General features: G+C 44.0%; 2 protein-coding genes across 7 annotated transcripts; one reads left to right on the top strand and one right to left on the bottom strand.

Moving 5' to 3' along the window:
• The first annotated feature begins 1,551 nt into the window (after nucleotides 1–1,551).
• Nucleotides 1,552–24,115, top strand: LOC117590194 (complexin). 6 transcript variants are annotated; one of them, XM_034282625.1, is made up of 8 exons: nucleotides 1,552–1,665; nucleotides 2,533–2,723; nucleotides 4,388–4,555; nucleotides 8,197–8,208; nucleotides 17,078–17,235; nucleotides 17,550–17,682; nucleotides 20,004–21,296; nucleotides 22,758–24,115. In XM_034282625.1, the coding sequence occupies exons 3-7, from the start codon at nucleotides 4,501–4,503 to the stop codon at nucleotides 20,075–20,077; spliced, it is 432 nt and encodes a 143-aa protein (XP_034138516.1). In that variant the 5' UTR covers nucleotides 1,552–1,665; nucleotides 2,533–2,723; nucleotides 4,388–4,500; the 3' UTR covers nucleotides 20,078–21,296; nucleotides 22,758–24,115. The 6 variants fall into 6 exon arrangements, with proteins under 6 accessions (XP_034138516.1, XP_034138518.1, XP_034138517.1 ...); XM_034282624.1 differs by having other exon boundaries at nucleotides 1,554–1,665; nucleotides 17,069–17,235; XM_034282627.1 differs by lacking the exon at nucleotides 8,197–8,208.
• On the bottom strand, nucleotides 14,266–16,720 carry LOC117590193. Its single transcript, XM_034282623.1, has 2 exons — nucleotides 15,561–16,720; nucleotides 14,266–15,502 (listed from the first exon to the last, which is right to left on the bottom strand). The coding sequence occupies exons 1-2, from the start codon at nucleotides 16,453–16,455 to the stop codon at nucleotides 14,604–14,606; spliced, it is 1,794 nt and encodes a 597-aa protein (XP_034138514.1). The 5' UTR covers nucleotides 16,456–16,720; the 3' UTR covers nucleotides 14,266–14,603.
• Nucleotides 24,116–24,489: the final 374 nt, after the last annotated feature.

Raw genomic sequence — 24,489 nt, 5'->3', positions numbered from 1 at the left:
CCATTCCATTCCCGTACTGCCGCACTCCGTGTATTACCCCAGAGACATCAATGCCGTGGTGGCCAGGACGTGACGTTCATCTTAAGCAGGGAGCGTCCGTCAGCTCCGCGGGAGCGGGAGCGGGAGCTGGAGCGGGAGGAATAAGCAATTTGTGAAGGAAAAAGTTAAATCGCGCAGCGCAGCGAGCACTGACGAGAAATATAATTGATTGGTATATAATCCAGTTCCAGTTTCCTCGCAGAGAGCAACAAAAGCTAGACTTATCCACACATACATACATACATAAATACATAAATATATACTATTGTACATATGTATGTATACATACATGTACATGAAGACAAAGCTCCTGCGAGCTGGGATGAAACTATAATTAATTGAGTGGAAAACAATAGAATCAGTCCTGCAGGCAGTGCTGCAAGGATTGCAAGGGGATGGCTGGATTTGTATCAAACTAATTAGAAACCTACGAAGCTGCTTATTGAGATCGCTCCAAGGCAATTGATGCACTTGTCACGGCTACATGCCGACCCCTGGACCACCGGGCGGACGTGGCCAGAACTTAGCAATTTCCTTCTTTCAAGCTGTGCGCTTCCTCCGCTTTCCGCTCTGAACAACTTGACGATGTCTGCCAGAGTACAAAGTTCCATATGCAAACAGACTATAAAGACAGCTGAAAAACGAACAAAGCCAAAGACGATGTCAGTGGTTGTGGATGTATGTATGTATGTGTATGTGACATTTTGGATGTGGAGTGGGACTGATTATGATGATTATGATGATGATGATGGTCGTCCACAACTCGTTAGCATATGCCCCGTATGGGAGAGCAGCAGGGAAAACAAAGCGATAACAGGGAAGGACAGGCAGCATATTATCAGAGCGCTTTTGGCTTTTGCGGACAAACTACGAGCGACACGGACCGACCCGAGCGACAGCGAGAGCCGAAACGCGAATCGAATCGAATCGAATCGAATCAATATCGTGTCTCCTGTGGCCCAGGGCGCAGGCGCCAGCGCACAGATGTGGGCAACGCTGTATTTCAAAGTCAAAAAGTCAAGAGAGTGGGAGAGCAAGAGAGATTGAGTTTGAGATTGGGGAAATGGGCAAACGCGAGTGGGGGCTGGGAGCGGATGAAAAAATTATGTAATAGACAAAAAGTAGATTCAGATAAATATATTATTAGCCGAAGAGAAAGGCAAAACGGCAGAAAGGCAGAAAGGCCACTACATAAACGCAAGCATGGAAGGCATCGACAACAGCCCCAAAAGCACAGATGCGCTCTGAGCGCTTTACCTTTACACTAAACGAGTGTGAGCGAAATTTGCGTACATTTTCCTTGGGCCAGAGCAGGGCGACGAATGCCTCTCTCTCTCCCACTCGAGAAGAGGAACGAAAAGCACTCAGGGCCATATCAGACTCAGAGCAAAAGCTTCGCTCTTGCGTGTTGAGTGTTGAGTGCTTTCGGCTCGATTATTGGATTTTAGGGAGGAAGAGGGGAACGAAACTGGCGCTGGCGCCGACTTAGCAGCCTGCGCCACAGCAGCCTACAGCTGGTCGCCGCTCTGGCTATAGCTGTGGCTCTGGTTCTGGCGCCGCACGAGTCGAGTTTTCCATGTAGGGAACATGACAGTGTGCTGCAGAAGAGTGCGAACATAGCATGAAGTAAGAAGCGCCGAATAAAACATAGCCACGGAAAGTGGAAAACTAAAAGTATTCAGAAAGCACACACAGACAAATGTGCGCTCGTTTGTGACTGTATGAGTGTGAATGTGTGCACAAGTGCATTACATCCTGGTACATTATGTAAATACGAATATATGTGTACACATACATATACATACATACATAAAGGCTCAGCAGGCTTAACAATACAAAAAAAAACATAAAACGCACATCGGTAGAAAATTGCGAGCAGCCTCCACAATCACAGATCACCGTGGCCCCCCTGCCCACATTTGCATCGCCCATCGTTCCGACAGACGAAATGGAAAACTAATTCAATTAGAAGCAATAAATTCTTTCGAGCTAATTCAATTACGCTATAAGTTGACTGTGGGAAGACGAGCTTTATGTAATAATCAGTGTCAAAAGTCTGCGCGAGCGAGCGCAACATCTTTCGGGCCTCTGGCACACACCCCACTGGCACTCTGTTCCCAAAAAATGAATATAAAAAAAAATTGCATTGGATCGAATTTGTTTGCCGTGCGTGTTACGTAAAAATGTTGTTTTCCTCCGGCATCAGCCCTCGGCTGGCACGCCACCTCGCCCCCAATGGGCACTTACGTGCACGCTCTCATAAAAGAAACCCTAAAGAAAGAAAAATTGATAAAAACAACAAAGCCAGCGACAACGACGTCACAGTAAAGCCACCAACACTGCGCCTCGGGATAGCCCCGTATATAGCCCGAATATTGTGCGGGGTGGTGGGTGTTGGGTGATGGGTGTGGGAAGACGTGTGTGTCCACTATTTTCCAATTAGATGATACCGCGTGACCTGTCACCCATTTTTCTCTTCTCTTTGCCTTGCAGAAACCCCATCTGTCTCAAGCTGACTCTTCTCTGTGGACTTCTTTGAAACAAACACACACTTAAGCGCCAACGATTTCCAAACTCTGCTCCTTCTGCCACCTCCAACAGCAACAGCAGCATCCACGGCCATCCATTGCACACACAAGAATCTCCGGCAATCTCAAAGGAATCTCAAACTGAACTAAAGTCAGGTAAGTGAGTGAGTGAGTGGCTGCCCGCACGCCTCTATTCTTTTTCCAACTTCCCAAAATTGTCCAAAGTATGCGCAAAGTATGCTCCAAACTTATACGCGCCTTACTTCAAATGTTTGCGCAAACTTTTGAACATTTTCACGCGCTAAGTGGCCGACGGACGCGCGCCTAATGCTGCAAAAGTGCAACCTCAGCATACAATCTGCCAAGTTCCCAAGGAGATCTGCGATTTCACTTGGACTCGATGCCGTTTGCCCTCAGCTGGCCCAGTTGCCAGCCGACAAAGCCAAAGCAAATAGGTTTGTGCCAACTCTGCGCATACTTGATATTCTGCTGAAGCAGCAAAGGTAGCAAAGGTAGGGGTGGCGAGGCGTATACTAGATATTTTCTGACCCTTTTACAACCAGGACTGAGTCAAGCGGTGGAATACTCGTAGAACACAAGTCGAACACAGCTTATTTGCGTGTTTATTGGCTCTGACTGTGGCTTTGGCTTTGGCTTTGCCTCTGGCTCCGACTCTCATAGCCGTATCAAAAAACTTCAAACGTAATTGGATAGCCATCCGGTCGGGGCTGTTTATTTGTTGAGGCAAAAGGAAACGAAACGGGCTCTGTTGTTGCTGGGGCCACACCTTGAGCCACCTGCCCATAAAATTCTAAGCACGAATGCCATAAATTTTAGCTTCTATTTACATACATTTACACACTGACAGTGCGTCCAACCCTCAACCCCTTCCCCCTACCAATTTTCCGTTCCCTGGGAAGCTAGAGATTAAAGTGAATTTTCAAAACTGCAATAGCTCTGGCCAAACAATTCAGACTTTGCCTGACTGACTGCTGGCCACAGGGCCCCGAGCTGGAAATGCCATGCAGCCCCAGCTTAATTCATTAGCTCGAACACGAGGCAGCAGGGATACTGCCTCGGATCGGGACCGGGATCCGGACCGGGCCAACTGCCAGTCGTCCAGCATCCGCTATCTGGCCTCCACCCGCTGTCGAACGCTTATTATGTCAAACTAATTTCGTTGCTCGTTTGCTGGTGTTGTTTTAATTTGCGCTGCTAGCCAGAAAGCACTCTGCCTGCTTCCTTCCAGCTTAAGTTCGTTAGCCCAATTTGCGCAAATATTAATACATGGTTGCAAAGACACAGACCCAGACAGCAACAGGACCAACAGCAGCTGGATGCTTTTCTCAAATTTGAAGCTGGATGCGAGGCGAAAGCTGATGCTACCCCGCCAGCGGCGTTAACAAAATTGAAAATTTTTGGGAGGCACTGAGCCCACATTCATTACGGCATTATTGTGCTAGAGAAACCAAGGTCTGGGATATTAGATTTCCCCGAATTAAGTACAGCATCAGGGGGCTCGCCGACAGCTTTTGATGGACATGATTTGGCATCAACTGAGTCTCCAACAGAAACCGAGACATAGACACAGAATTAAAAAAATGGGGAAAAAGAGAGAGATTTCAAAGGAAACGTCCACGACGGGGCCGCAAAGGCATCCTACCAACGACATTTAAGCTAAGCGGCTTAAAGTATCAGGCCCGGGCCAGGTGACAGGCCAGCTTGGCGGTTCGTCGGCGGTGGCCATGGCCATGGCCCCGCCTTAGCTCGTCCTGTCACATCACAATTTAATTTGCTCTTTTCTCTTTGCTGCCTTACAGACGAAGAGGCCAGAGCGGACCACTCACCAGCGACCTGCAGGAGTCTCCGGCAGGAACAGGACAGGACAGAACAGGACCTCATCAAGCCACGCCTGTAAAGCGACAGCCCCAAGATGGCGGCATTCATAGCAAAGCAAATGGTTGGAAACCAATTAAGTGCCGTTAAAGGTAAGTCAGGCGAAAACGCGCGCGCAGATACTCGCTCGTACACCCGAGCGGCGGGGGCGGAAGGTTTTATTTTTGGCACCCGATCAATATAGCCGTACCCTTCCCCATGGGATTTCTGGGAGTGGAATGTATACATAATTCATGTTCAAGCTGCTGCGCAGCAGCACAACAAATTACCACACATGAGCGGGAAAGTGGCCAACGCTTTTAGATACACATCCTGCTCTCCACTCCCCACTCTCCACTCTCCACTCTCCGGTGAGGCATTAGGTAATGTCATTTGGTCCCATTGTTGTTGCTTTTGCTGTTGCTGCTGCCTTCGAGTCTGCTGTTTAATCAGCGTCTGTGCAATCGCTCGGAAAATCATTGAATGCTTTCAAAAAGGGGGCCAGCTGGAGGACGAGGATGTGGCAAGGATATTCAAGCTAAACTGCTTATCAACCCGCGCACATGGGAGCACAGCCGGGGCCTGAACGGAGCCCGAACGTAGCATTTACATAGAGCAGCCCTCTGTCCCAGCCACAAGGTCCCTTTGTTACCATCGCATCGCATCGCATCGCATTCTATTCCATAAGAAGAGCCGTTCAATTTGCAAGCCCCGATGTTGCTCCTACGCCATTACGCGCCTGTGGCTGCAGCCGGTTGGACCGGGTGCACATTACCGACTCCCCTTATCGAGCACACAGATTCTGCACGAATGCGCCGGCAAGTGGTTTCAACAAATTGATACACTTAATTGTAAAGATTGATGTTGGATTTTCTGCATCACTTTCCTTTCTCTTTCTTTGTCGCTTTCGCTTTCCCTTTTCCCTTTACCTTTTCCCCTTACTCGAGTGGGCTCAATCATTTGCAACTGCCCCTTCGCGCTCCTTTAGTCGAGCTGTCAGCTGCGACTCTGGTCGAGATTGCGGCTAATGCGGCCCCGACCAAGCCCGACCAAGCCCGACCAAGCCCGACCATTGGGCTGTCAGAGCTGGCAGTGATGTGGAATGGCAGTTGGCAAGTTCGTGGAACACGGAAACGCTATTAGCATGGGCGTAAAGTGCGAAAAACCAAATCAATTCGGTTACATATCGAAATACGTACATACTTGTACATATGTATATGTATATTTATATGTATATATATGTAGGATTGAACGGATACTCGTACGTGTGCCAATTACCGAGATACTTGTACTAAGTTGCAGATATCCGTATCCGTGGCGACTACCTTCGACGCTGTGCGGCGCTCAATGGTGCAGCAAGCAGCCACTTAAAGTTCCCCATAAAACTGCGGAAGAGTGATGAAAGCGAAATAAAATATACCCCATAAAAGCCATATTTAAGGAAGCCTCCATCGCTATTAGTTCCTTCGTCCTCGTCTAGTTGCATGTTGTATGGCGACTAGAGGGCAAACGGGTTTCAGTTCCCTACGCTTGGCTCACATGAGGAAACATCTTTTCTGGTTTTCAGTTTGATGTAGCGAGTGTGGTATGGAGGGACTAATGCGTTTCCATTGTCAACGACTGCTCTGGCTATCAGACAATTTATTGGAGCTTGACCCGACTTAGCCTCTATTACTATTGCCTGTCTTACATAAGGATAATTTATGGATTTGTTCTATCCGTGACCAGATTTGTTGGGCCAGCTCTAGCCGGGCCCACTCCCCACGATCCACCGTCAAAGGGGTGAGCTAGGGGGAGGAGGGTGCTATCCGTTAAAGCATTGCCTAAGCGACACAAATTTTCATACATACTTACATGCATGCATACATGTAAAATGGGTGTAACAATCGTCTTTCCTTAAAACACATATGTACCTGACAACTACTTATACTCTTTCCAAATCAATAAATTCCATGTCTCCACTTTGATTAATAACATTCTAAATTTTATTACATTTTCAGGTAAGCGTTCGAAAGTGAATCTCAAATAAGTGAATCCTACCAAACAAATAATGTTACGTAAGTTGCTATCGCTGCTGAGACCCGCCACTTAACCCACCCACCTACCCACTTAACATAACGATCCAAAAGTTTTGAAAGAGTTTTGATGACATATGTACATACATTAATTTATTAATATGCATATGTATAATTCAATAATATGTACTACTAGTCTGAATCATTGTATTGGATGGCACAACCCGTTTAGTTTACAATTTACAATTTACAATTTACAATTCACGCTTATGTTTCAGTTTTGAATGGACGCTCGGTTTGGTTTCGGTTGATTGGCAGTAGCATGAATACATGATTGAAATTTGGCGAATATTCCTAGTAGTACTTATGTGTGTATAGTACAAATAGAGCCGTTCAAGATTGAAACTCTGAGGAAGGTTTTCAATGCGAAACGAGTCTCGATATATTTTTGACCCAAGCTTAGCATTGCACAACACAAATTGCCAAGTATAGAATGTTTTCAAATAATCTACGCAAATACCGAGTAATCCCCATATGCATATGCACTCTCCTGTTCATACCCCCACACCATTGCCATTCCCCTTAACCCCCGAGGCTCTAGTCTTCAATCTCAAGGCATCAGTGCCCTCATTCCACCTTCCGCAATGCCAACTTTGGATCCCGTTCCTCCCGTCCGTTTGCCTGTTCGCCCGTCCATTCCACCCATGTACCACTCTATGAAATTCCCAAAAAACTACGTATTTATATGCAGTTATCGTAATTTATGTATGATAAGTACCTTCACAGATCATATGACGTTAATCCCTTGCCAGCATAAGAACCCCCTCTTCGAGGCACTAACGGAAAAGAAAAGAAAAGGAAAAGAATACAATATATTTGAACGCTCCTGCAATGCCTCCACAGCCGAACTTTACCTCATTGTAAAACACACTAACACGAGAGCTTGACAAACACTCCCAAAACCAGCCCAGCCCCTAAACCCAGTCCAAGCACCAAGAACGACTCCCAAGCACTGCAATTCTACCCCAAGCCACTCCACTCCAGTACACCTTTCTCTCCGTCAATCCCCGACACAATCATGCAACAACAGCAACAATGAGGAACACCATGAACAACAAAAGCCAGCAATGAGCCCAGCTGCCATCGCCCCGATACAAAAAAAAAAAGAAAACCATACAGAAAACACAATTCAATTTCTTCTATTACACTTTCTTCCTGCCTACCAGAACTCGTCTCTCTTTACGCTCTTTATTTCGAACTCGACCATTGCCATGACTGCCACACCCATATCCCCATGCACCCACCCATACCCCATACCCCATACCCCATACCCGACACCCCATACCCATCTGAAATATAAAGCGGAAATTGAAATCAAAGGAGAGGAGAGACGGGCTGCTTGGCCATCCAGGATCTATCCAACAATTCCTTATTGGGTGCCTCCTCCACGAGTCCCACACAGTCATAGTCATAACATCACACAATACTCCTATTAAACAGCTCCTCAACAACGTTTCTCTACTTATTTAGCTTCTTCTATGATTATGATATGTACGGCTCACCCACTCGTACCATTAACCCCACATTTAACTAACTATTCTCCTACTTATAATACTTACTTTACACACACAATTGTCGCAACTTGCAACTCGCAGTCCATAAGCGTAGCAACTAATCCAAACAGAGAGCGGAATATTAATGAAACTTTACCTTTACTTTCCCGACCACACGCTACACAGATGCTGCAGGCGGTAATTTCTCAACCTTTCGTATTTTTGCATTTTACTTGTACTCGTACTCGCTTGCATTTCTTGTATGACTTGATATGATGGTGGTGCTAACGCTGATGCCATCGCACCTTTCAGCATCCAACATAAATATTCCATAAATCCCACAATGTACCCGAACCAATACAAATTAGTAGAATCTCTAATTCGATCGACATCAATCGCTGAAATTCCAAACCAGAATCCGTTTGAACTTCAGCCTCATGATAAGCATCCGGCGGCAATTGGGAAGTTTTGCTTAATTTACGCCCAAAAAATCGAAAAATCTTCAGGCTTTTAAGTTTTACTCGTAGATACTTGCCGATCATTTTGCCACGCTGCTCCGTTATATATTGGTTTTTGTGTGCCTCCAATACCGATACCCAACAAATGTACATACCCAAACTGAGAGTTTCCTTAGCTCCATCCCATGAAAGCGCTTTCAGCTTTGAGTTTGGTTAATTAAACCGGAATACTTTGAGCAGCGTACGGCAAACTTGTCTCCGATCGAACTCCATTAAGATATGCTTAAAGGCGAGACGCAAATTCAAATGCGAGAAGAAGGAAAATTACTTATAACTTGAACCGCAGCTGGCAAAAGTTTATGGGACAATTATACTATGAACAACTTGAATTTGTTTCTGATTACAACACTCCATAGACATTATACACATACACATCCATCTTTCGATCATCTTTATGCCAACAACAATACCCGACACGATTTCCCTCATGGAACCAAAGCAACTTTTTCAAAAGATATGGGGCTTACAAATGGCCTGATGATGTTTTTCTTTTTCTATGGCAGAACTTGTTGTTTAAAGAAATGTTTAAAACTGGTATTTTTGTGCTCTTCTTTTTTTCACATAACTTAAGTATCGTACATCTGGTTTTAATTTGTCATTCTAAAAAACTGATCACTTTCGAGTTTTCCCAAGTTTTTTAAGTCAAAATTTCAATTTCTTCTTTTTATTTCAAAGGGTTCTACTTTCCATACGGTACACTAAAACAACCACGTGTTTAGGTCTGTCAGAAAAAGTCGGTTTGGTTCCTTGAGAAGAAAAGTGGGATTTTGTCGAGTAGTGGAAACTAAGACCAAAATATAGTTTGATTTTGTAAAAAAAAATACGTTAACTTTAAAACGTTACATTCGAAGTCTTTCTTTCTGCGAAAATTGTTTTGTTAAACTGCTTCTTTATCTACTTCTGCTCTACTTCTACTTTACTATCGTACTACTACTACTACTATCGTACTACTACTGCTATGTACTACCCAAACAATTATGGAACCATACTAACTACAAACCTACTTACATCTTCTACTATTCTACTATAACTACTCTAACTACAACTCAACTACCACCTATATACTACGAATTTACAATGAGGTAAAGTATAAGTATAAAGTATCTCATATTATCTCATTAAAAACACCCTATACCCGCCTGACCCGCGGTATTAAGCAAAGCGACACATGGATACTCGTACGAGTACAAATGTGTTGTATGAAACGAAGGAGAAGGAACAGGAGCCCTACAGCCATAGAGCCCCAACGAATGCGTTTTGATGAGTAAACATTTTTACACATGCAAGGACTGCCACACTCCCCATGCATAGTACTCGAACCACACTGGGCGTCCTCGTCCGAGTCCTTTAAAGCAGGGAAATATTGCTGATATCTGCAAGTTTTCAAATTGTCTTGGCACGTGCGTCACGGCATATGCTAACCACAAGTAGAACGCCCGTAGGTATGCCACACTTTGACACAAGGCGGACACAACTCAAAGAAAACTACGAGTATACTCATACATATGTACACTTCACATGGCATAACAATATCGATCCATAATCTTGCAGATATTGTAAATTTCACCTTGCCGTGCGAAAGGGCTACGCTACCCAATCCCATGTCCCATGTCCCATGTTCCCAGCGGACATATGTGCTTCCCTGGATAGCAATCCGCACAATGGGCTGTAATTCACACACTGCAGTCGTTTCACTCTCGTAACCGTAACATCCCCAGACCCAATACCAATAGCAGTAACACAGGGGACGGGGTGGATGGACTGCGGAGCTCTGCATAAATTATGTATATTAAAAATTCCTCAAATATCCAAGAACAGAACACCGACCGAAATATTTGCATGCAGTTTGCGAATGGGCTCACAGCTGTGTAGCATTTTTGACAGAACATTTTCCAGTTTAACGGCACGAAGTCGCATTCCGAGCATTCCTTGCCTGGCAAAGGGTAGCCGGGGAAATGCTAGCTGTGGTCCGCTACCAGATGAGGCATGCAACTAATTGCTGGCGCTACGAGCACGAGCCGTATGCAACTAGCAACGAGCTGCCAATGAGATTTTCTACTTGTCCGCACTGGCGGAGACAGAGCCGCACTTCATAATTTCAGTACTTGCACACGCCCACTTCCTCTTACTTATGCGCCCTCACAGGCACACACTCCACCCTCCACATGGGGAAGCATCCGTGGGTAGCTCGCACTCGTGCGGGGCGAGTGTGGCCATAAGTGAATATCGGGCTCCTTGAAGCTGTTAAAATGTAATTACGGTGGGGACACGGGCAGTTGCTATTAGCGACTATGACAATGAAAATATTAACGCGGGGCATGTGATGTGAGAGGAATAGGCATTATATAGGTATTAAGCCAACCTCTTTGTGGAAGTCGCACGCACTCTGTTCGTCTAGTCCGCCCACACTTAACCGTCGCGTATTCCTGCTCCTATAAGGCCTATCGCCAGCTTCATGTCATTTGTGCGTTGTGCGTTGTGCGCTGCCGTCTCTTTGACCCAGATGTGTGCAAGATGGTGGCGGCTTCTGCAGAATCCTAGAATACAAAGCTGAGCGGGCTAGGACCGGATTAAGCAAGAAAATAATTTGCTGTTCGTGCCTTTTCACCAGCTCCTTACAATGACAGGAGTAAAAAAATGACAGCGTCAGAGAGAGAGAGAGGGGTGGGGCCTGGAGCACTTCGCGCAAATGAGTGAAGCTTCTATGTGCTTCTACACTTCCCATCCCCATCTCTGTCCCCTGTCCATGTACATTTCCTATGTACATGGGAAAGAACGTGCGTAGGTGAGGGACCTCAGCCTCAGCTTCAGCCTTAGCCTTAGCCTTAGCCCCATCCTCAGCCGCAATAAAAATGGAAATGGAACTCTAATGTAGTATTCCTTAGTGTGCGCGTATTAAGTCGAATAAGTGTCACCAGGCAAGCGTCCGTTCCACTTCCACTTGTACAGCCTTAGACCTCATCTCTATCCTCTATCCTCCAGCCACATACACAAGCTACATACATATGTATATTCGGATGGGGACAATTACGGCGGCTCCGCAGATCCTCAGCTCCCAATTCGGGTTCGGCCACGTTCCATTATCATCATCATCGGGTTGCGCTGACGTGTTGGTATTCAAAATAGCAGGCCAAGCAATAAAACGCACTCTAAGACTGCTAAAAGCCACGGCTCGTATATCAGACTTATGACTTCGACCAAATACTTGCCGATAAATGTACGGGTGTATGTACAATCGTACATATGTATGTAAATATGTACGTAAATACATATTACAGTCCCCCGTCCCAGCACCACATAGGTATTAAGTACCCTCATTTCACCCATGACACGCAGCGAAGAGTAAAGCTTTTAACGGCAAAAGAGAAAAAAAGTGAAAGGAACGATAGAAAGAAACCCCAAGAACCAACAACCAATTTGTACAGACGGACCGATTTTTCGGGCTGTCAGGAGCATTCCTGATGCAAATTGAAGGCTTGCAGGTCTTAAAGGGCCATCAACAGCGCCCACCAACGGGTTGTCCGATTCCATTAGAAGCCGGAAAAAAATAGCGAAGAAAAATGAGGAATGAAAAATGCAGAACAAAGGGCAGAGTAAAAGGGATGGAAAGGCAGATGCTTGATGCGTAGAGAAGGGATGGAGGAATGGAGGGAGGGAGGGAGCGAGAACATCTTGCTCAAGCGGTGTTAATTATGTTGTCATGATAATTATATTACAATAGGCTTGATTAGTTTTTAATTGAATTGTGCACTCCATTCGGGGCATTTCTCGGATCTGCAACTGGACCGAATTTTAAAGCGTTTCCCCATAAGCTCTCCGCTTTATACATATATACATATATGTATGTATGTACGTACATAAAAATATATTGTGTGTACTACATGTACCACATGTACATAGACTTATAAGTACATACACATGTACATAAATACTCGTAGATACGCACGTTCCGAGCAGACCTTTGTTGCAGCCACAAAAAGGACAGGACAGCACAGACCTGGAAGTGGGCACGAGTTGGCAGTTCAGAGTTCGTAAAGTTCATAAAGCAAATTACGAAAGTCCCATAGAAGCGACACATTTCCTGGGAAAGACCGGGAGCTGGGGTGGGGTGAGTGTGGGTGTAGATGTTGGTGTTGGTCCGGATACGGCACTGAACATAGACCCAGGACCTACAGACGTCCTGGATGTGGACGTGGCCCTCCAGCCATTTGACACCATTTCGGGAAATCAATTTTTATTATAAAATACTTAGACTAATTTATGAAAACAATAAATGCGTCTGCAAATCAAGTCACAGTCACCCCAAAAAGTTCATTCACAAAGCTATTCAGCAAATTGATGACTATAAATTCAATTTAATGTGCGTTGCCTTTTGCACACAAGTGTAGCGGGTAGCGGGGAGTAGCGAAAGAGGAAGGAAAACGAAAAAGGAGAGCGAGAACGAGAACGAAAACCACAGCGAGAGAAAGAGAGCAGAGCAGAGACACCCGACCATAAAGCAACTATATAGTTGCTTTATGCACCCGACAGTGTGGTGCGGTCATCCCCACGACGCAGCAGAGCCTTCGCTTCGCTTCTAGAAGCACTCAAGAGAACAGAATCGAGCGTATAGGTTTTGCGATTGCGCCGAAGTTGACTGAGGAACAACAGCGAAACTGCCGCAGTCGATGGTGCTGCCCGCGTCGACGAGTGGGACAGCAGAAATTAGAGCGAGCGAAAAGCTGTCTAGCTGCTCTCATCGAAACTTCGACTCATGGAATCGAGAGGATCTGCGCCGGCGCCGGCGCTGCGCTTCTCCACGACCAGACCAGAGTCACCCCCTGTGCTTGTGTCATTATGTGGGATGCTCACATCACGACGTGGTCCAGCGCCAGCGACGCGGACCTCGACAGCGACAGAGACTGCGGCTGCGACTTCTGTAACTGGCACGGCAGCAGGACATAAAAAGACAGGCGAGCGCTGCCAGTACTCCTACTCCAAGTTTGCACTCCTGCGGCTGAAGTTCAATCACTCTGACTCCGTCTCTGATTTGACATAAGCGGCTCTGCCCAGAATACATACAGAGCATTGCACCGCGCGCCGCATCGCCCAAAAGTCGGCACCAGTGAAGTTCAGTTTTCACCAGCGGCTATCAGTTCGTGTGCGCTCGTGGCCGCGTTCGCACTTGCACTTCGTGGTGGTCGCCACAATCGATTGGGATAGCCATGGCAACCGTGGGGCCGCTACCACGACGGAGCAGCCGCCGAGAGCGCCGAAAACGACAACGACAACGACAACGACGACGACTTATGCGACGGCAGCATGAGTGTGTTAGAACTGCAGCTCCTGACTGAGGCAGGCGACAGAGTGTGTGTGAGGTCGCCCCGTCGCAGCGTGGACAGTAGTGGCAGCATCGGCCAAGGCAGCGGTTGCACTTGCACTGATTCGTTCGGCCCCGAAATACCAGAAAGCACAGCTACGGGGAGATAGCAGTGGTTGAAGGCGCCCAGAAATCATGAATTTCATTGGTATGACACAATTAAACCTGAGTCTTCATGAATCTGCAGCCCCTGCGGATCCATGGTCCTTGTGCATCTTGATTTCTGTTTATCCGTTTATGAACAACACTGATTCGTCTTCTCTCTGAACCACACTGATACTCAATGCTAATATGTACTACCATGTACTCAACCTCAACCTCAATCTGAACCAACACACACCACGCTACTCGCTACTCTTACCGAATATCTATCCAACGTAAGTCTTTGCCACAACTTTCGTTTATTTTTTCGTTTCCCTTCTATGCCTTACGATAAGCTCATACGTAACCTAACCTAAGTGTAAACATATGCGAAGCTGCCTCTGCCGAGGGAGAGAGAAGAACCAGAGCAGATGGAAAGCAGCTCGGAAAATCAATCGATTCAAAGCAAAGGGGTCGCCGTAGGCAGGCGCGGAACCGTCCGACCATGTGACGGCTTAGTTCCGTGGAGTGCCACATTTTTATCGATTTTATTCCGTGAGCCAGAGAGCAGCCTGAAAAGTTCAAGGTCCGACCGACATCCAGTGCAGCCCCGGTGTCCTTTCCGATTCCTGAGCCTACAGAAGATTGCAGTGCTGGTACTGTCCGGCGAGAGCATCGCCGGAATGGCAATGGAAGGCATCGCCGAATTCGCGTGAGTTCCGCATAACGGCGTGCACCAATTGCCGCTTGCGCTCCTGCTGCAGTGGACCCAGCTCATAGCGACAGTCCACAAGTAGACTTCCGATGAAGTAGAGCCGGATCAGGGACAATTTCATCCGCCCAACACCGAGAAGAGAGTCTATCCGCTCCTGCAGCGGAATCCTCGCAGGCTGCCTGAGCCACTCCTTGAAGCAGCTGAGGGCCTGTCGCTGGGCCAGCAGACCCAGGAGCAGTTCGTTCGGGTTCACCATTGTGGCAGGGACTCCGCTGCAGTTCTGAAACGCGTTGAACCTTCGCTCCGAGTCCGTACTGCGCCAGGCTCCTGGAGTACGGCTGTTGCTTCCCGCTGCCACCAGGCTCCTGGCAAAGTACTCCGCAACCAGCAAGTGGTTCAGCGGAGAGCTCAGATTTTGCTTTCCCAGCAGGGCGTTGACGCTGTCAAATATCTGTGCGTACTGGCGCAACTGCAGGCTCGCCTGGGACGGTTGCCGACGTTTGCGCTGGAAGCGCCGCAGCTTCTCGAGATTTCGGTAAAAGCTGCGCCGTCCCAGCACAATGTCGTGGTAGATGGCGTCCAGGCGTTCGTCTCCGTTAAGGGTTAGGTGCATGATCCGGCCTAGGAACTGTTTAGAGCTCTGCTGAGAGATTTCGTCGACCCACACACTCTTCGCGAGCTGCTCCGTGTAGGCCTTTCCCACCGCCGAATACATCTGGGTGAGCTCCACCCTGTCCGCACTGACTCTCTGCACAACATGGGCATATATGTCTCCGGCGTACGTCTCCGCCAGCTGGTGGCAGTCGGAGTCCACAATATCTGCAAAAAAGGGCCAAGTTTGGCACGGGACTTGACTAACAGCCTTCCTTTCACTCACCCATCAGGTAGTCCGTCCAGATCCAGTTGAGAATACGGTTCATGCTAGTGTTCTGCAGCAGCACGAAGTAGTTGACGAGCCGTGGCAGCTGCTTCACTACGATTGTGTCGGTGGCCTGTGGCGTTTTTCCGCCCAGCAGCTTCCTGAAGTAGCCGTCCCAGTCGAGTCTGGCCAAGGAGGCATTACCGAAAGCACTGCGCTTGAAGTTCCCATAGCTGAACTGCACCTCATCCTCTATATGGTCCGCCTTGACAATTTCCCGGCGGCTGCGCTCCAGGCTGAGCACTTCGAGAGCGGCCACATGAGCCCGACTCTGCTCGATACCAAAGCTCTGAAGAAGCTCGCCAACCCGCTGCTCAAACTTCCTCATGGTGTGCCGTCGGGTGATGTCCGGCCGAAGCACAACCAGCCTCTTGTTGGACTGCATTGTGAGCTCTGCATTGAAGAAGTAGGGTGACCCCATTTCGTGGAAGTGGCCCAGTAGGCCCAGCCAGCTTAGAGTCTGGTTCCTCCGTGCAGTGGCGTTCGGCTTGGTGGTCTCCATCGCAGGCCAGCCTCCGCTCGCCCTGTAGAGTTGCGAGTTCTTCAAGGCATCCGGTCCGCGAGCACTCTCGCATGACTTGAAGAAATTAACAAGCTGCAGCTCCATGTCCATAAGTTGCTCATCGTCGGCCACCTTGAGGAAGGTCTGGAAGCGATCTTTCCCCGTCTGGCTGATATTGGCGCTCTGACTGCAGACATAGCCGTAAAAGTCCTGACACGGCAGCTTGCTGGTGTCCAGATACTGCTCCAGCTTGTACGAGAAGTGCAGTAGGTCGTTCTCAACGCTGGCAAAGCTGTCTGCACAGCTCACGCTCACCGCAGACAGCAGAACAGCCAACACTTTCAGATACATCCTGCACGTGTTGTGTCTCTGGCTACTCGAATCGAAATGCACTCACTGCCACTGCAACTGCCACAAGAGTAGACGACAGACTCTGGCGCTAGTTGCCTTAGAAAAGGTCAGTTTCCCAAAGGTCACAGCTAATTCCGCGTCGCACTTCCGCAAACGAATCGTAATGCCCTGCTGGTCGTGTGTTTTCAGACTGAGGCACTGACCAAATATTGCTGAGGCGCAATCCCAACTAATCGCGTTTCAAATTGTTTACCCTGTCACTGGCAGTGTCACTGATTCTGTGACTTGGAATGGGAATAGGTCTGGGACTGGGACTGGGACTGATAGCGATAACCCGATAGCGAGCCTAGCCCAAAGGCGGACTGTCTAATCAATGTGTCAAAGTGTCAGGCATCGATGCCAGCGAGCTTAAACTGGTCATGGCCGATTTTGAATCAAATCGAATGCTCTTGAACGTTCTCAAATATTCAAAGAAGAAACGCTCCCCAATGGCAGTGCGGAGGGATGTATACTACTATACTACGTACTATATATATATACATATGATATGGCCCTATAAATAGCCATTGTTTTTAACCTTTCTCATCCGTATCCTGTGCTTCGCTTTTAATAGGCGCCGTAGGAGGTGATGGCGGCGATGATGGCGATGACAAGGAAAAGGCAGAGGAGGAGGAGAGGGAGCGTCAGGAGGCCATCCGCGAGGCCGAGGAGCGACGAAAGGAGAAGCACCGGAAAATGGAGGAGGAGCGCGAAAAGATGAGGCAAGACATTCGCGACAAGGTGAGTGTTTGGGGCTGGTGTGATTAGTGATTAGCGATAAGTGCTTACTAATTAGTGATTACTTATTGAGAACTTTGCGATGCTTTGTGTATACGAGTTTTCCTGCAGCAGTTCAAATTGACTCTAGTAGGGAGTCCTTTTATTGAGCGACTCCCTAACGGAGTCAGATTGAATTACAAAGGAACAGACAACAGTGGAACGAAACAAGTGATCAAAAGTGTACCTTCCAATAAATCATGAGCGCACCCAAAGCCAACATGTAATATTTTTTTCTGATCTATCGATAATTTCATTTCTATTTGCCATATATCCAGTACAATATCAAGAAGAAAGAGGAAATCGTTGAGGCTGCACCGCAAGAGGAACCTAATCCTCTGATGAGGAAAAAGAAGACACCTGAGGAACTGGCCGCCGAGGCGGAGCAGGAGGAGCTCGACGATTTCACAAGTAAGTTATTGTTGTTGATTCCGATTCTGGCATAGTGCTACTGGCATCTACATATGTATGTATGTAACGACTGCTAATCCGACTCAGCATCGGCCGTCTTCTGGCGAGTCCCGTGCAGAAAGCTCTCCTTTTGTGTATCTGTAACTGTATTGTATGAGCTCTTCAGTTGTTTTCCTTTTCGTTTACCAACCACTCCACCAAGCGGCTACTCATGTGCCACTTTGCTCAAGACAACACCGAACATGTTTGACCATCAATCAGTAATAATCAACAGCTAAATACTCGTACTCGATCGACCGGCGCTCGTAGTAGCAACTACTTATAGTATGTGTTGTGTGTGTCCTGTGTGTCTCGTATCTAAATGCTAGCGAACTATCCAACTTTAACAACTCTAACTGAACTCTATCTGAATCTAAAACAACTCTACTAACTAATGCTATCCATCTATCTATCACACTCGTATCTGTAATCTGTTTCCTGTGCGTATGATATGTAAGCTCTAATCTCCTAACTCTAACTCTAACTCTAACTCTAACGCTAACTTTAACGCTAACTCTAACTGCAACCTTAACTGTCCAAGATCTAAACTGTAAACTGTAATGCAACGAATGAATCTATGAACTACGTCTAATATTTAAACTTTCTCGTATAACAAGCGTGCACTCCATTTTCTCATTTCCTTTTCATCCGATACTGCGCGTTCAGTTGTAAGTACTCCGTACGTACGCGTATAGTATGCGAGTGGGTCTAGGACTTTCGTGTGTACATATGCATATGCTCGTACTTAGTTTCTTACATATGATTTCCTTTTGTTTTGCGTTCTTATTCATATTGTTGATATCGATATTGGTGTTGGTTGTTCGATTGTGCGGTTGTTCGGTTATTCGGTTATTGTATTCAAATGATACTGGGCCACAACGGAAGTTCTTAATTCGTTGTTAGAAGGCGGCGAAAGCCTCCATGTTGTGTAATAGGTTTCATGTCATTCGATTAATTAGATTAAGGTAAGTGCTTCCATTCGTAAAACAGTATGTTTCCTTTTGTGTGGTAATCTAATTGTAATACGTTTGTATTCATGAACTACTCCCCCACCTCCACCACCAACAACAATTTTCGATTACTCTTGCTCACCTTCGCTCTCTGTCTCTCTGCCACACTCCCTCTCTCTTTCTCTCTCTCTAACTGTGTCTCTGTAAATGAGTTTACCCAGAAGATACTTAAAAAACACTCAGAGAACACTCCTCAACACACAGCCTGACAGCTCCCACACGAATACAATAACCAAAAGTAGATAAATTATTCGGGAAAATGTTAGATATGGTTTCGAGAACTCAGTGGTTATGTTATGAACGAATATTTTGAAGGGTTTATGTATACTAGACAGATGGCAAGGGGTCCCAACAATTAGCTGTAAGATTACGTTTCAACTGATTTCAAACATTTACAATATTATTTAAATACATCAAACTCACAAACTGCACTTTTGATAACTGATAACGCCTTGTATGAAATTCTACTACTCGTACTATATAACTATATAATGTTTCTAAACACTTTAACGACTTGCGTGCATAACTGCATCCTGAAACTGAACACTCGTAAAAAACTAAATCTGAAGCAAACTAATACAAAGCAAACATGATGAACTCAAAGTAAACCCAATTCTGATCTAAAAAGGACAAGAAACAAATACATTACTTTTTCCCTCTCGTTTACTCTTTCCTTTCAATATGTGTACTATATGTATTTTACACCATGGCCCATCGTATGTAAGATATATATAAAGCACGTATACTGCATATGTATGTGTATTTCCTCCGCACTGATCTCCACACATCCCATCCCATCAGCATCTACGAACTCCTATCTATCACTCTTACTCTACCTCTACCTATTACCTATTACCTACTACCTACTATCTGGAGCTGACACTGACTTCTTCTACACACTCGTACTGTGTCTATCTCTGCTGCAGACACGTCAAAACTACAGCTACTCCTGCAACTTTGTTTCGATTCGTATTTGATTATCCTCATTTGACTAGCGAAACACACCCACACCCACACCGAATCCTTAAAATTTGAACGCTCAGCTATGGCTACGGCGACTGTACCTGCCCGTACCCAACATAACATTTACAGCTGCCTACCCATAAAGAAGCGCTACAGTAAAACAGTTACAGTACATAGTACATGCACATACATGAGAATCCATAAATACCAAAAATACATATACATAACAGTTAAGCTGCCTATCATTTGTAGTCTACTCTACAAAATATGCTTATTTATTGCTGTTTCCATACTCAATTTCTTTTACAGAACTGAAAAATCAAATAGAAACGCAAGTAAATGAGCTAAAAACTCAAATAGAGGGAAAATGTGTCATGCAGTGATATGTCAGTCATCATAAAAAGCAAATATAAAAAAACCAATATAATAGAAACACAAGTAACAAGTAACAATTCAAATAACCCCTAACTGATGAAACCCAAATTTATTTAATGCATCCTGACCTTGAATTTGTTAATACTTATGAGATCTGTTGAGTTTAATCATTGGAAACACAGTCGAAACGAATATAACTCCTTAGAAAGCTAACCGGCTAACCGTAACCCGGCAGAAATAAATCGAACACAATCCGATCCGATCCGATCCGATCTACTCTACTGAGTTTTTGGCAAGACCTCCAATGCAGTATACCAAAAATGCTAATGAAATAACAGCTTAACTTAATAACAAAGAAGGAGACATGCGAATGCGAATCAAAATGCGAACAGGACGGTGAACTACTAAGGAATAAACCGAATTATTTCAAACCAATTAACAAATAGTAAACGCCTTTAATAATATATAAATCACTTTGCTTCGATGATAATGTAATATACTCAAGCCCCAATACACAATACATAACCGTTGTTTAGTTGATAATATACAATAAAATAACGAAAGGAAACTAAATGAAACTAACAAAACGGTACGATGTGCTGCAAAACAAAACGAAACTAAAAAAAAAAACATTAAAAAAATACAAAAACATAAAAAATAAATAGAAACATAATATAAGCAAAAAGCTAAGAAAAACCAATTAAGCGAATGGTGCGACAGAAGAGGATGCTGAATAATGTCGAACCGTCGAAATACTTTGCTGAAATCACTTTGGACTTTATTCCATAAATGAGTATGGGAAGATTATGAACTAAATCGGCGCATATGTTGTAATTGCCATTCGAATATATAAGTATATGTATGTATACAAAATATACATACGTGTGTATGATTACATGTTATGTACATTTCCATGAATTTAACCCCAGAAAATTAATCACATTTGCAAACCAATTGACTGCAGAGACGTTGAAATTATTGCTGGTTTTCAAGCTGATCCGATCCGAAATCTGATTTTATCTAATCTGATCGCCTACAACCCAAGAAAATTCAAAATTTTAAAACTGACTTAAGTCAGTTTGGTTTCGAAATTGACAAAAAACAAATCTTCTTTAACAGCTGTTACATTTTGTTTCTTTCCTATACAAAAATACATACCACACTACAATTGAGAGTTTAAAATCTTTCGAGACAGTTACTGATCTCACTGATTGATGCTTCTGAAATGTAAGTAAACCAACTAACTAACTATACCTAAAACTATAATTATACTTATGTACCTTGCCTATACTATGATACATTGAACATTGCCCAACTTGAGTTTCATTTCACATTTGTTTGTATTTACACACTTCCGTGTCGTTATTGGTGATTAGTTATTGGCGACGGCTTCGAGTAATCCGTAGGAAATATTGTATAACAATATAAAAACATAAACAATAAAATATTAGCTGTAGTCTTTTAGACAAGGAGAATAGCTTATAAGAGACGCTAGGCAGTTCGAGAGCATAATGCTGTGATACATTTAGCATACATTTTTCACCGATAAGCGCACACGCCGGCCCACAGGTCGTACCCATACCCCAAACCCAAACGACACGACAGTAGATCAGAAAGCGAACACAAAACAGCAACAGAACAGAAGTAACAGTAACAGAAAAATGCATGCAAATCTAGTAAATAAAAAACAAAGACATATTGCCACAGAATACGATGCCCTTTACAATTCCTGGAACAATAAGCTGTTGATCTATCCGTCGTCCGTTATACCGTCGTATACGGCACACACCTACATAAATACAAATGTGTTTACAAGCCACACTCACCAACACCAAAATTGTACATATACATAAATACATACCTGTTAATGTATTCCAAATAGTTAGACAAATCCTTCTATGGCATAGAATGCAATAATTTTGTGCATGGGTATACGTACATATGTAAATGCATACAAATCGAACCATCCCCAGATCCAGTTCCAGATCTAGTCATTGCACTTGCATTGCCAATAGCAGGTTTCGAAGAAGTGGTGTTCTATGGTAAAGCTAAAGATGAACTTTAATTTACTTTCCATTAGGCTCGTACTGACTTGTGTTATCATCCGTTACATACTCGTATCACTCCCATGCATCGACATCATCAACCGAACATCTGTTTCACATATGTGTGTACATATGTACCCATAATTCCTATCAATGAATATGCACGCTCTAGATGGGTATGGTATCTCTCACAACGATTCTTAGTATACATAGAATGAATATGAATCACATGTGTCATAATAAATCGAGTTAATGGGACAGTTGGAAGGACATTTGTGATCCGGTTGACCGGAGTTAGATTTCCTCTTAATTATCAGTCGAATACATTGCTTATTAGTCGATATATAAGTACATACACCTAAAACTAAATAATATACATACATATAAATGAATAAATGTTTTAATCACACTGCATTCTATATATATAAATATCTCTCTCTCTCTTTCTCTGGTGTCTCTCTCTCTCTCTCTCTTTCTCTTCTTTTGGTTTAAAACACTCTCTTAAATCTTTAATCTGCGCCACTTCTACTCTGCCTAAAATATTTATATCTGAAAAACAACCTGAACAACATTTGCAACAACACGAAACAACAACAACAACTCTACCAAATCTTCACAACTACGACTCGATGGTCCCTCTCAGACATGTACTCTTCTCTCGGTGTTTTATGTATGATATATCATCATCAACAACAACAACAACAAGAACAACAGCACAAGAAAACCACTACAGCCAGTACAAAAACAAGAACAACATCAACATCAACATCAACTACATCTACAGCAAAAGTAACTAACAAAAGTAATGTTATACATCAAATATGTGTACATATATGTATGTTCGAGATGAGCTTCTATAAAAGCCCACAGCACAGCCAAAAACAACAACAACAACAACATAAACATGATGAACATGAACATCAACTTCAACTCAACCTCAATCTCAACTCATGACAGTTTGCTACAAGTTTTTCTTAACATATTTCTGAACGTTGTGAACTTCATTTGTACAATATATATATATGGCTTATCTTTAAAAGCATAAACACACATCAATACCACACATACACATGCAGTTACACATTCATATAAGTACATGAATTCATACTAGTCACATGAATTTAAATAGCAAAAATGGTGTTGTAAACGCTTATTCTACATAGACACATACATACATACATACATACATACATACATACATATGTACAGATCCAACAACAACAATACAAACCAACCAACCACCAACAAGAGATTTACAATGTATGTACAATTCGCATAGAAAGTTACAATATAATGAATATACCAAAAATGCTTAAGATGTATGTTATGTTATGATGAATTATGAACAATTATACAAAGAAAGAAATGCCGAGACCCTATCAGTACGTCTATCAGTAAAAACATCACTCTCAGATTCTTCTTAACCGTTCTTAACTCCATATGTTTCTTGTACACATATCGGCGCGGCAGCAGTATTACGACCATCGTTACCTACGGCCTAAACGCATCTCTCTGTCAATCTAATAAAGCAATCCCTCGTGCCCCCATCGGTCCATACCAAGTTAGGAACGATCGAACTAATGAAAGAATGCCTTAACGTGGCTCACATGACTAGATCATGAGTAGCGAATAGATGAATACAATGACGATGAGATTAAGATGATGATTCTACCAAAGGAAGAGGAATCCACAATTCTTAACTGTTACTTTAACCCACAATTGTACTTGTACTTATACTACTAGAGCTACGATACTACTTAGCTTAGCTGCGTTTCCCTTCCGCATTCCAATCTAGTTTTACTAAATCCGAATCCAGATACTCGTATCTTAGCTCTTATGCTCCTTTCGAACTCGAAACTCTATGCTCTCTATAAAGTAAATACGTATTGAAAATGTTTACTTAGATTCTACAATATCCATTGCGTTATTCTCTCAGATACTTATACGATGTACGATGTTGACGGGCAGTTGAATTGTTTAATATATTGAATAAACGCTAATGAGAAAACCCAAACACAAAGGAGAGGCAACTTGAAACATACAATATTATTCAATCATTATCCAGTTTTTAACGTAATCATAAATGTTTAAAATGTTAAATGGTTCAGCTGATTTTAATTTTGTTCATTTGATTAATATTGTGTTATCGTTAATATTATAGTTATGATAATGTATGTATATGTATATCAGAAAGTTCATTAAAGCAGATAATTATACATTATTATCTATATATGTATATGTATATGTATATGTATATGTATATGTATATGTATATGTATATGTATATGTATATCTATATGTATATGTATATGTATATGTATATCTATATTTATATGTATATGTACATGTATATGTTATGTATATGTATATCTATA

Source organism: Drosophila guanche, unplaced genomic scaffold (assembly GCF_900245975.1).
Source record: "Drosophila guanche unplaced genomic scaffold, DGUA_6, whole genome shotgun sequence".
Lineage (NCBI taxonomy): Eukaryota > Metazoa > Arthropoda > Insecta > Diptera > Drosophilidae > Drosophila > Drosophila guanche.
This window is presented reverse-complemented; position numbering and strand designations above follow the sequence as displayed.